The sequence below is a fragment of the Pleurodeles waltl genome, chromosome 2_1 (assembly GCF_031143425.1).
Source record: "Pleurodeles waltl isolate 20211129_DDA chromosome 2_1, aPleWal1.hap1.20221129, whole genome shotgun sequence".
NCBI classification, from domain to species: domain Eukaryota; kingdom Metazoa; phylum Chordata; class Amphibia; order Caudata; family Salamandridae; genus Pleurodeles; species Pleurodeles waltl.
In genome coordinates this window covers 812726036-812738934 of record NC_090438.1, presented here as the reverse complement: position 1 = coordinate 812738934, position 12899 = coordinate 812726036, and the positions used below count along the sequence as shown (strand labels likewise).

Here is a 12899-nt window from a genome sequence, read left to right as displayed (position 1 = left end):
ATCTTAAACTGTAAATAAGAGTTCAGGTCAAGAAAAAGATCTATTTCAAAAAAGCTCTAGTCAATTCTGGGGCTACTGGGAACTTTGTTGATGCCCAATTGGTTTGTGCATGGGGGATCCCATGTATTGAAAAGAAGACCCCAGATATCATCCAGGCAGTCGATGGAAAACTCTTGCGTGAAGGTCCAGTAACTCTTCAGACTATTCCCTTGTCAATGATTTGTGAAGATAAGAATCAAAGAAAGAAACATAAAGAGAAAATCATCCTTGACGTGATCCATGCTCCCCAATATGGGATTATCCTTGGCTTGCCATGGTTAACTCATCACAATCCAGAGATCAATTGGGCAGAACGAAAAATCATGTTCTCATCTGCGCTATGTAAAGAACAATGTCTCCAAAAGATTCAAGTACCAAAAGTCTGCAACTCCTACATAGCTACTGCCGCGGAGAAAGAAATTCAGCTTCCCAAACAGTATTCATCTTACAAAGATGTATTTGATGAGAAAGGAGCAGAGACCCTACCTCCTCATAGATCTTATGACTGTCAAATTGATCTAGCCCGAGGTGCGATACTTCCCAACTGTCGTGTGTATGCCCTGTCAGAACATGAAAATCAACATTTACGAAAATACCTAGGTCAATTTTGGGAGAATGGTTTCATTTGCCCCTCTAAGTCTCCTGCTGCTTTGCTTTTGTTTTTTGTTCCAAAAGCTAATGGAGAACTTCGAGCTTGTATCGACTATAGGGGATTGAACAAAGTCACCATCAACAATAAATATCCTTTACCCCTAATTCCGGTCTTGTTGGAACAAGTAAAGAGAACAAAAATCCACACAAAGCTTGACCTTCGAGGTGCTTATCATTTGGTCAGAATGAGAGAGGGTGACGAATGGAAAACAGGGTTCAAGACAAGATATGGCCTTTTTGAATACACCGTCATGCCTTTTGGTCTGTGTAATGCTCCAGCAGCATTTCAATTTTTCTTGAATGACGTTCTTAGAGAGTACCTTGACATATTTGCCATAGTATACATCGATGACATTTTGATCTACTCAGACAATGAAAACGAACATGTCCAACATGTCAAGAAAATTCTTGCAGCCCTTCGAAAACAACATTTATATTGCAAACTAACCAAGTGCGAGTTTTATGTTACCACAGTTGAGTTTTTAGGGGTTATTCTTACCCCTCAAGGTATGGTGATGACAGAAAAGAAAGTAAAAGCCGTATCTGATTGGCCCACCCCACAGACTGTCCGTGATGTACAATGTTTCCTGGGGTTAGCAAATTTTTACCGGAGGTTCATAAATCATTTCTCCCAGACAGTGGCTCCAATCACTAAGCTATTAAGAAAGAAAGAAAAGTTTGTATGGTCCCCAGAAGCTGACCGAGCCTTCTCTACTTTGAAGGAAGCTTTCTCCACTGCCCCAGTCTTGACTCATCCTGATGCGAATCGACCTTTCATAGTGGAAGCTGATGCTTCAGATGTAGCAATAGGAGCCGTCTTATCGCAACGAAATAAAGACACTGGTCAACTCCATCCTGTAGCTTATATGTCTCGGAAGTTGAACGAAGCCGATCAGAACTATGTCATTGCTGAAAAAGAGCTCCTGGCGATTCGTGACGCCTTTAAAGAATGGAGACATCATTTGTTGGGTGACAAATACACTGTCACAGTATATACTGATCATCGTAATCTTCAATTCATGAGTGCCGCCAGACTTTTGACTCCTCGGCAATTACGCTGGATGCTGTTTTTTGCCGAATTTGATTTTGTAGTAACCTTCCGGCCTGGTAAAGATAATCGCAAAGCTGACGCCTTGTCCCGCCAAGAGTCTAACACGTTGCCTGCATTTCAAGCCTCCAGAGCTATCATTGCTCCTGACAAGGTTCTATGTATCATAAAAACTGAAGATTTCTTTGAAGAAATTCGCAACTCTTTCACTGTTGAGAAATGGCAAACATGGGCCCAAGCAGACCCCAAAAGGTCAATCAAGCAAGGACTACCCTTTCACGACGCTCGTTTGTTCGTACCCACTACCAAACTTCGCAAGATAGTATTTCATTGGTTGCATGTTATACCTACTGCAGGTCACCCAGGTACTCCTAAAACTCTTGAACTGATCCAACGCTATTTTTGGTGGCCTACCCTAACAAAAGATGTAAAAGCAATGGTAAACAACTGCGAAGTCTGTGCTCGCACTAAAACAAGTCATTCAAAACCAAAAGGGTTGTTACATCCACTTCCAACCCCAAGTCGTCCATGGGAACACATTTCTTTAGACTTTATTACCGGTCTGCCAGTGGTTCAACAGCATTCAGTAATTCTGGTGGTAGTAGATAGTCTCACGAAATATGGACATTTCATTGCCTGTAAAAAATTGCCCACTTCTAGTGAATTGGCAACTATTTTACTGAACAGAGTGGTTCGTTATCATGGACTGCCAAAGGTTATCCTCTCTGATCGGGGGTCACAATTTTCCTCCAATTTCTGGAAGACATGGTGTAAAACACTCCAAGTGACATCTACGCTATCGACTAGTCACCATCCTCAAACAGATGGTCAAACGGAGAGACTAAATCAGACTTTGAAACAATACCTATGTGCCTAAGCTGAAAAGGCACTTCATTCTTGGACATCTATGCTCTGGTTAGCTGAGTTAGCTTACAATAACTCATTCCACACTTCTATTGGCGTTACACCCTTTTTTGGTTTATTTGGCTATCATCCTGACACCTTGCTCATCACAATTCCTCAAGAAAGTTCTCTTACTCCAGCTGTGTCAGAAACCATTCAGCATTTACATCAAACCCAGAAACTGATTCAACAGCATTTAGAAAAAGCCAAACAAAAATATAAAAGGCATTATGACAAGACACATTGTGAGGGACCGCAATATCAACCAGGTAACAAAGTGTGGCTTTCCACAAAACATATAGACTTCAAGAAGAAGCACATGTTTAACCCCAAATTCATAGGTCCTTATACTGTCCTTCAGCAAATCAATCCGGTGACCTACAAACTACAATTGCCCAGATCCTTATGGGTTCATCCAGTGTTCCACACTTCCCTCTTGTGAAAAAGGCAGTCCAAAAGGTCCACCCTCATACAAACCCTGTTCTAGTACAAGGGGAAGAAGAATACGAAGTCAAGAAAGTGTTGGATTCTAAACTGAGAGGGCGTAATCTATGGTACTTAATCTCATAGAAAGGTTATGGTCCTGAAAGTAACTCATGGGTTTCCGCATCTGATGTTCATGCTCCAGTACTTGTGAGACGCTTTCATTGTCTTAATCCAAGCAAACCAGACCCTAGAGCGTGTCTGGGAGAGGGGAGTACTGTCAACACGAGAGCAGTACGCGCTCTATTGGCGACAAAAATGCAGAAACCCAGCACTCTCAAAACAACGTAATTTATGCATTGTGCTGATATGTTGTGGTTTAACCTTTTGCACTGCAGAGTTCAATCCTGAAAACTTATTTTTAATATGCTTACAAATACTGTTCCTTTGCAATGTATTGCTGCAGGTTTTCAGAGTGTGTTAGGGTGTGGCCCCTATCCAGGGCCTTCCAGAGATTTTTCCTGCAACATGCCTGGGCGTGGTTCTGGGCTGGGCCAACACTCTATAAAAGAGAGCCAGCCCAAGTCCCAGTGCTCACTATTCAGAGGTCCAGGTGCAGAGCAGCAGCTTCTTCCTGAGCTCCCGTCCCGGCGGCCTATTTGGATCTTCCAGTCTTCTGCCCTTCATCCTTCATTGGTGATCATTGTTCCAGGCGGTAAGACAGTGGTTGGACTGTTCCGACACCGTTATTGCGAATTTTCATATTCTTGGTTTAATTCTTAAATGAGTAATAGATTACTTGCGCGCTACCATTTCTTGACATTTATATGGTAGTTTACAAATAGGCAAGATGCGCGATTTGTTTCATAAAGGTTTGACTTTGTTATTCATTGCGTGCTACCATTTTTTGACATTGGCATGGTGGCTTAAGAATCGGCAGGACATGCGATTCGTTTTATGGTGTTTAAACATTGTTGTCCATTGCGCGCTACTATTTCTTGACATTTACATGATGTTTTACGAATTGGTAAGACGTGCAACTCATTTCATGAGGATTTAACTTTGCTGTTCATTGCGCGCTACCATTTCTTGACATTTACATGGTGGCTTAAAAATCTGCAAAAGAAGCACAATTCATTTCATTGTACTTTGATCTTGTTATTTATTGTGAGCTGTTATTTCTTGACATTTACATTGTGTTTTACGAATTGGCAAGATGCGCGATTCGATTAATGATGATTTGATTTTGATATTCATTGCGTGCTACCATTTCTTGGTATTTTACATGGTGACACTCAAATCGGCAAGACGCACGATTCTCTCCTCGAGTTTATTTCATGTTGTTTATTGTATGCCACTATTCTAAGATATTTATCATGTAATATTCGAGTTGACAAGTTATGTGATTTGTTTCCTGAATCAATATTGTGTTACTCATGGTGCACAATCCTTTTATGGTGTTTACTATATATATATATATATATATATATATATCTGCAATATGCGCAATTTGTGTTGAAACATTTTAAGAGTACACAGAAGGCCAGAGTTTCTAGATGCTATATTGCCTGGTCCTAGTATACATTCTCAAAACAGGATTTATATGACTAGTTTAAAATTTAGTCAGAATGTTTTTTCTGATTCTCATGTAAAGGAAAGTACTTGAATAAGAAAGTTTTTATTTAATTCATCTTGATTCCCTTACAGGTATCCGGCCATCTTGAAACTTAGTCATTTTAAACTTAACTCTTAGATTGTTCATGTTTTCAGAGTGACTAGGCTTAGAATCATAGTCTAGTATTGATTTCAGGAGATATAATTTTCATATTGTGTGTTCTAACCTTTTTCTTACTACAGGTCTCTTTCCCAGCTGTTCCCTTCCTAATCCCCTCTTCCCCTCTTGAACTCTCTCAGTCTCTGTGATTTATCTATCAGAGTCTTGGAGCTGTTCAGTGGTGGACGTGTTGGGAACGTGCACAGACCCGAGGATCTGGTGACTCTGACATTAATGCCTAATGATGCCGCATAGAAATTGTATTGCTGTGTTTTACTAAACGCATGTTTGAAATGTGCCCACGGGGAGTGGCCACCAATGTATACAATGATTAAATTAAATTGACTAATGATGAATTATTAATGCACTAATGTAAGATTTTATGTTAGCATTAAGAATTATATGTTAAGGTTTTGCTGAATTAGTTACTAGGCCTTAAGTTAGCATGAGTCGGGGTCTAGCTGCCGGTTTCATATTAAATGTGTTTTTCTAACGTGCAATGTGCTGACTTGCTGAAGGACATGTAGCCGTATTTTTCTAGAAGCTAGAAGATGTGTGTAAACGTAGTAAATCCTTTCTCATGAGACTCGACTTGTTCAAGGAAATATTCTTGCAGATTGCAACAGTGTAAACTTGCAACAGGTACAAGGTCGCCTGAACTGGTAAAGACAATGGAGCTACTGACTGAACCTGAGAGACTAAAAATTTGTGCCTGACATTCTACCCGTTGGAGACGTCAATTACAGGAGCCAATAAACTATGTGAGAACTGTTATGAAGTGACAATTCTAATGAGGTGATTACCTGATTATTGGATGGAGATAATGATGCACCAAATTTTGCCCAATTGGAAATTAGGGGACTGTACAACAGGTTTGATATGATCCTGTGACACGAGGAGAAATCAGCCATTACGTGCCTTTGCTATTACCTAGACACTTTGTCACTCTGTCTTTAAGACTTTGCTGTTTAATTGTTTGAACCATTCTTATCTTTGTCCAGCCTGATTCATACTTCTCCTCCTTATGAGGGAGGTGTCCCTTATTGCCTGGTCTTGCTGAAGTTTGCTGTGTTTCCTGGCTGATGGCGAATCAACTGATGTCCTGAGGATGAAGACTGACTCTGTTTGCTGACCCATTACGGAGGGTAACTATATGATAATGAAATTGTAATTGTCTGTTTGATTTTCCTTTCTAGGTACCAACTGCTACCTTTTGATAGAGACCATAGTTATATGTTTTCTAAATTTATGTTGCTAAATTGTTTTGCATGAATCCCAACATGCCAATGCTAATTTGAGGTTAGTTAAGGGGTTCACTAAAACGGACACAAATAGACAAACGACTGAATCAATGTTTTGTTGAATAATGCGCTAATGATACTCTAAAGTTAATCCATGTTGACGTCGTGCTTTGTTCTAATGTTCATGATCTTTGCGTTGATGAAATCTTATTCTAGTTGCCATATTGTTACATTGCTGATGTGTTTTCTGGTTTTGAGACAAATAAACTTGCTAGTAGAGTGTAACCAATAGGGAATAAAATAACGTAAATCTTACTAATTTTTGTGTGATCATTCATGGTTGAAAGGTCATGGTGTGGTCAGACTTTATTAATGCATCTATCTAGATTGGTTTACTTTTACATATTGAATATTGAGAAAATTATTGACCTAGTGATTTATATGCTGATTAGTTGTCTCATCCTAAGGTGTATTCAATCAGGGTCAAAAGATTCATTGGCCTAAAACGAGTCCCAGACAAATAAATTATCTAAGACGGGACGGGTTATCAGTGCCTGTCTTCAAATGTGTTGTTCCTATTCTTTTAACTTGTTGGTTACCAACGTGGAATCTTCTCGAAGACACTGAGGCAGTTCAGGAGCCCGAGGCCTGAGGTGACCCAATGCCAAAAACGGACTAGAGCGATGGCAGGAGTCCCAGGATCCAAAGAAGTGAAGCAAAGAATCAGGTAAGTGTTCCAAAAGGAAGGGCTGATGACGAGCAACTTCCTGTGGAGCAATGTGCAATCTTAAAGGCTGCACCCGCCACCATTTAAAAGGACCAGACGGTCACGGTCAAAGTCCGAGCAGTCCCGACAATGCCTGATATATTGATTGTGACAGGCATATGTCAAAGTCAATAGGTATTTAAAGGTATACTGTTACATCTGTGTATTAAAGTCTGCAGATAGGTATTTTGTTAAATGAAATGTTACCTGCAAGGATTTTGGTGTTGGTTACCACCTCTGACAAACCTTAGGGGAAGAGGATTTGCACTGTAACAATTCTTACTAGAATCTCTTCCTAGCTGTCTACGAGGATTTTATAGCAAATAAAATCATTAAATAAGACATACATCCACATATATACGTTATACCATATAAGTACATAGAGGGTCTTTGTATCAGCCCTGTTCTGTCATTGTGTGACTGAGTGTTATTTCCACTCTTTTTCCATCCATGTCTGCCTACTGTATGGGGTAATGGTTCAGTCTTCATCAGACATTTGTTCTCTTGCATTGTGAATGACTACATTTTCTAATCACGTGTCAAGGCTGGTTGGCCAGTCCTTTAGTTTTCAATTCGCTCCTTTTGTAGTTTCCTCTTTCATTGTTTTACTACTCTTTTTATTTTAATGTTCCTTAAGACAGCATTTCAGCTCTCCACAAAGTGCTAAAGGGTGACTTGCTTGCCGCATATTTCATCTGCATTGTGCTGCATGCAACATGGCCACTTCCTCTAAACCAGGAGACCAGTGGCATTACGAAACTTGAACCCCCGCCTGCAAAGTACATGGGGGGCCCCCTCCCCAGTTTTGCACTGTGGGGTAGGGGCTTATGTTACACTACTGCATAGTGAAACGCTGTTGCCCATCATGTATCATTGGTTTACCATAACAAGATGGCCAACATGTTCACTCCAAATGTGGCAGCCGCGCTGGAACTTTAAAACAATGATAGCCTATTTGCAATATCTTTGCAAGACAGACACCTACTTCTATGTTTAGTTTTTGTATTGCAAACCTATGCTCGCCCAGTTAAGACAGCGGGTGTATTTTTATTCTTTTAAATGATTGTGCATATGTTTTCAACATTCTCTGTGTTTTACTACGATTGTGTCAGAAGATGAATACAGGAATGTGCTACTGGATGAATGAATAGATGCATGACTGCCAACTTGAGTGGTGGAGTACATAAATGATGACCTAATGAGTGGCTGAATCCATTAGTGACACAAGAGACACTTTTATTCACAAGCCAGTCCTACTGACTTTGCCAATGCTTGACTCTTCCCTCTCTCACACCTTTCCCTTCCTTCTTGCTGTCCCATCTCCTCTGTGGAGAGGAAAACACTCCTTCCACTTTAAGAGACCCTCCCACCGCCTCCCGGGCTGCTTCTTCTCCGCCCCTTTTGCTGTGCTCGCTCACTCCCTCCTCTCAGAGGTGGGTGGACATGGCGCTGTGCTTGCTGTTACGGAGCCTGAGCGGTCGTGGCCCACGGTCTGTGCGCCTCTTATCCCCCGGAGTCTCTGGTCGTGTCCTGCCAGTCGCCGGCATGACATCCTCCTCCCTGACCGCCTCACCCTTGCTTCGCTCCGGCGGATTCATCGGTGGCCGCTGGGTGTCTGCCGCTGCCACTTTCCCAGTTGTGGACCCGGCCAACGGGACCGAGCTGCTGCAGGTGTCGGACTGCGGGGTGCCCGAGAGCAGGGAGGCGGTGAGCGCCGCTTACAGCGCCTTCCAGAGCTGGAGGGAGACCACGGCCAAGGTGAGAGCCTTCGTTGTTTGCCTCAAGCTATGACCGCCATCAGGAACTAAGGCTACGTTCATATTGTGCATCATAGATCGATGGACATCTGCAATAGTGCGCTTTTGTAGAGACATGCACTGGTGTTAAAAAGTAAGCATACAGACATGGAGCATTAGCATGTTTAATATCGGGCTGTCTGTTGAGCAGTGTGCGTCGAATCTCACGGTGATCGAGCGAACTTTGGAGCAGGGTAGGTTTTAACATCAGGACGGCGCCCCAGCAGATGCAAAGGTGAACTTAGTTATAGCTGCGCCTGTGGAGCAGCGGACGTTGAATGTTGGGCAACCAATAGCGATATTTGCAGCAATGCATTACAACCAATAATAGAAGTTCCCATATGCCTTCATCATAGCTTAATATAGTAACACTTCAAGAGCAATGCATAAGAAACACAGATACATTGATAACCATGAAGAACAGGCCATTCATGAAATATATGTACATTGATAGCTTACTATCAAGAGAAAAATCTCTTGAGGTGTGTATGTATGTATGTATGTATGTATGTGTGTGTATGTATATATATATATACATATATACACACAAACAAACCTATATATTACCTACTGGCGTTTGCCAGTAGGTGGTTATAGTTAAGAGCATGTTTCCATAGGAAAAGCATTTTTTGACTTGCTTATATCTTTGGCACCATTTGAAGCTACACAAAATTTTCTTCCCAAAAAAAGTGCCCCGGTCATTCTTGTTGCACACAGAAAGTTTTGAGGTGATCTGTCAAGCGAGAGCAGAGAAAAAGGGGCAAAAATGTTGTGTTTCCCATGTTGATTCCCATAGGACCTTTGAACATGACTACAGCCCAAACCACTGGATGGAAGGACACCAAATTTGTCCGAAAGCGAACTTTTGGTATGTAGATTGTGCTTTTGCTTATTTTGTATAAATCTGTTAAGTAGTTTTTGAGAATTTAAAGGAAAAATTTGGATATCTCTGGTTATTCACGAAGTAGTCGCAATGACGAGCTTGTGAGGGAAATGCAGAGCTCTGATTGGCTGCCAACACTTAAACAAGGAAGTGTTGGTAGCCATTTTGGGACTCTGCTTCAGCTGAGTCCCAACAAAAAAACACTAAAAGGAAAAGGGGCAAGGGTAGAGACACCCTGAGCCCTTAGCTCTGGTACTTGGGTCCCAGAGGGACCCTATCAGAGCAAACCCCCCCCCCCCCCGAGCCACCTGCTGTCACTCAGTAGGCTGAAGGTTCAAATCCTTGTATTGCTTGGCAGTGTGTTTGGTTATTTACTAGTGTTTTGACTGCTAAAGCTTCCTAGTGATGGAACGTTCACGTTTCTTTCCAACCACATGCGTGGGTTGACTGTCAAAGGTACGTCTGAAGCATCACAGTAAGGAGACACCTAAAGGTAAAAGTCACAGACCATCACACTGAAAGTTGAGGGTTCTACTCCAGGTGTGCCTGTGGTAGTTGTTCTTCTTTAATTTCTTTTAAACTTATAAAGTTTAAGGTTCATACTGAAAGATGATCTTCTCATTGACAAATACATTTTTCTTTTCATTATGTCTAGAAATATCTCATTCCAAGTATATCATCCATCAATGCCTAAAAAAAACCTCTCTCACTCACGCACCCACAGGCCGACTGAGACCTTCGTCCACCCACTCGCAGTCACACTCAGACCCTCACACACCCACTCACACACCAACTCAAACATTCACGCACCCACTCGCAGACCCACTGACACCCTCATATAGGCAATCACAGACACTGACACACCTACTAATACACTGATGCATGCACTTTGACACCTAGAGTCTCTCTCAGCCACTCGCGCACCCAGATACACCCTGTCGCACCTATTATCACACCCAGAGAGACAGGCAGCGGCCAACTCCTGCTGTGGACAGCCAAAGGCCATGCACAGCGTGGGGTTGGGTGGCTAGGGAGGTTCGCTGCAGCATCTGACCACAGGCCCTGCCGCCAACTCTTGCTGTGTACAGACAAAAGCCATGTGCGGCGTGGGGTTGGGTTGTGATAGGGTTTGGCTGCAGGCCCTGAGGCCAACTGCCGCCACGCACAGCCAAAGGCTGCACATGGCGGTGGTTGGATTAACGTATAGTAATGAAAATCACCATAGTTTTAAAAAAACATAGAAATTCACTGAAAAAAACAACGGTTACTGGGACGTTATAGTTATGAAATAGCATTCAAAAAGACATAGAAATTCACTGAAAAAAAACAAAGGTTACAGGAATGTTATAGTTAGGCTCACGGTTTAAACGTACAAGAACCATAGAAATTCACTTGTTATAGTTAGTTATCTCAAGTAACTATAACACGTGCCCTTGGGTAACTATAAAATGCACCTTTGCCATGCACTGCCTGCTAATTACTCCACAAAGTACGGCACTCATGACATCTTTGATAACATCATTGATAATATCAATGTAATATTTGCAGTGAAATTTTTGACGAAAAAACGGCATGGCGGGAGCGTAAGTTAGAGTTACCTTAGGGCATGAGTTACAATTACTTGAAATAAATCTAACTATAAAAGGTACATTTCTATGGTTTTGTACGTTTAAAAAGTGAGCCTAACTATAATGTCCCTGTAACCTTTGTTTTTTTCAGTGAGCTATGAACAATGCTAGAAAAAAGAAAGCTTCAGCTGGATTTAAAACTAGAACTTATGGAGCTACGGCTGAGCGTTCAACCAATCAGACGTTTCGAGCTAGATCCAGGCCGATTTCAGAATTTTTTTCTAGCTATTCTGATGGAGTGTACAAACACTGGGAACCATACTGTGGTGCCTGCAGGAGAACACTTGGGGTGTATTAGAGAATATGCCCCAGGAGCTGACCAGGTATGTATGCTTGCTGTTTGCAGGTGCAGGCACTCGGACATTAAAGAAGAGGGCTGCAGGCACTTGTGAGGTCTGTATGTACTATGAGCAGAGATCTCACTGGCACTAAATGTACACTTTTGGTATCTGAAGTGCCTTTTTCTCATCTGTGAGGGAATCTGGTGGATTCGTGCCTGCGCTACATTATAGAGCAGTTGCAGAGACAAAGAGGCTGTTGGGAGGTGCCCTGACATTTTGCACAACATTGAGATGGTGCACAGTCACTGTCTCTAGAAAGAAGAGAAAGTGTCCTAGGCTCTTTCCAGGCATTACCATGAAGATGGAATTAGTTGCTCACTGCACCCTCATGGAAAGGAATCTTTGTCCCCCTTTGAAATGTGGACTAAGTTGCAATCTGTACGGTTAAAGGTGGAGCAGCAGGTTGAGACAGCGGTCTGCAAGTCATGTCAGACTCTGGTGATGGGCCCACAAGGTAAGCAGAGGCTACTGGGCCACAGCCTTGGGGGCTGGGTTCGTCTGCCTCTGATGTCCTGGTTCTGTTCTACCATAACTGTAACAGAGCCAAATACAAACCCTTCAGCAGTTGACTCGCTTGTAGCAGTGGCGAGCAGTCACAGGCTTCAAAATGAGATTAGTGCGGGGATTAAAACAAGCTCCTCATTCTACAGATGCCAGTGTGATACAATGATTGTCCATCCCATTGCTTACTTTTGTAAAAAGAGAAGTACTTTAACCCTCTGTAAAAATCAGCTTAGCGCAGGTGTATTTTGGTCAGCGCTTCTGCAGCCACATAGTCACAGAGGGCATAGGGCGGCAAGAGTGTCAAGGTAACGGGTCATTTCCTGTAGCATAGCCTGCACGAGAAGAGGGAGCAAGTGCCTCAGGGCTAGCCATGACACAAGTGTGTTTGGGCACAGTGTTCCCTGCGAACGACAGCCACACGCTGCTGTAGGATCCTTCCTCCATGAATTGGTTCTTTCAGCACTAAGCAAGATGCCAGATGTGCGCTAGCAGTAGGGGTGATGGTCTTCTAGCAGAATCTTGAGTTATAATCTGGGTGAAGGACCTATCAAATAGGGTATATGTGTGCAGTTATATATGTCTAAGTGTGTGTTTGGAGTAATGACCATTTACAATAATGTTTACTGCTGGTATGATCATGTCCCCTGCATGGTAAACAGGCATGTACCACTGCCATGATGGCCTCACCAAGCACGCCCTTATGTGAAGCAATGGACTGCTGTCATTGCTATGGGTATATCATGTTAAGTGGTGATGACATCGTGCTTTTTTCTGTGCCATTAGGAGCAGTCTACTGACCGCCTCAAGTAAAGTTGAGACCAAAAATCTGCTGACCTTACTTTGGCATGTTTAGTGTGTGTATGGGTAGTGCTTGTGTAGCATGTCTGGTAATAAATCTGTGT

The 12899-nt window shown here is 42.4% G+C and overlaps 1 protein-coding gene across 1 annotated transcript in view; it reads left to right on the top strand.

Moving 5' to 3' along the window:
• The first annotated feature begins 8253 nt into the window (after window positions 1-8253).
• The window catches only part of ALDH5A1 (aldehyde dehydrogenase 5 family member A1), a 129970-nt gene continuing 125324 nt past the window's right edge, over window positions 8254-12899 (top strand). The window contains exon 1 of the mRNA XM_069218756.1: window positions 8254-8603. Within this exon, the coding sequence (XP_069074857.1) occupies window positions 8289-8603 (315 nt within the window). The 5' untranslated portion in view covers window positions 8254-8288. The remainder of the gene's footprint in view (window positions 8604-12899) is intronic.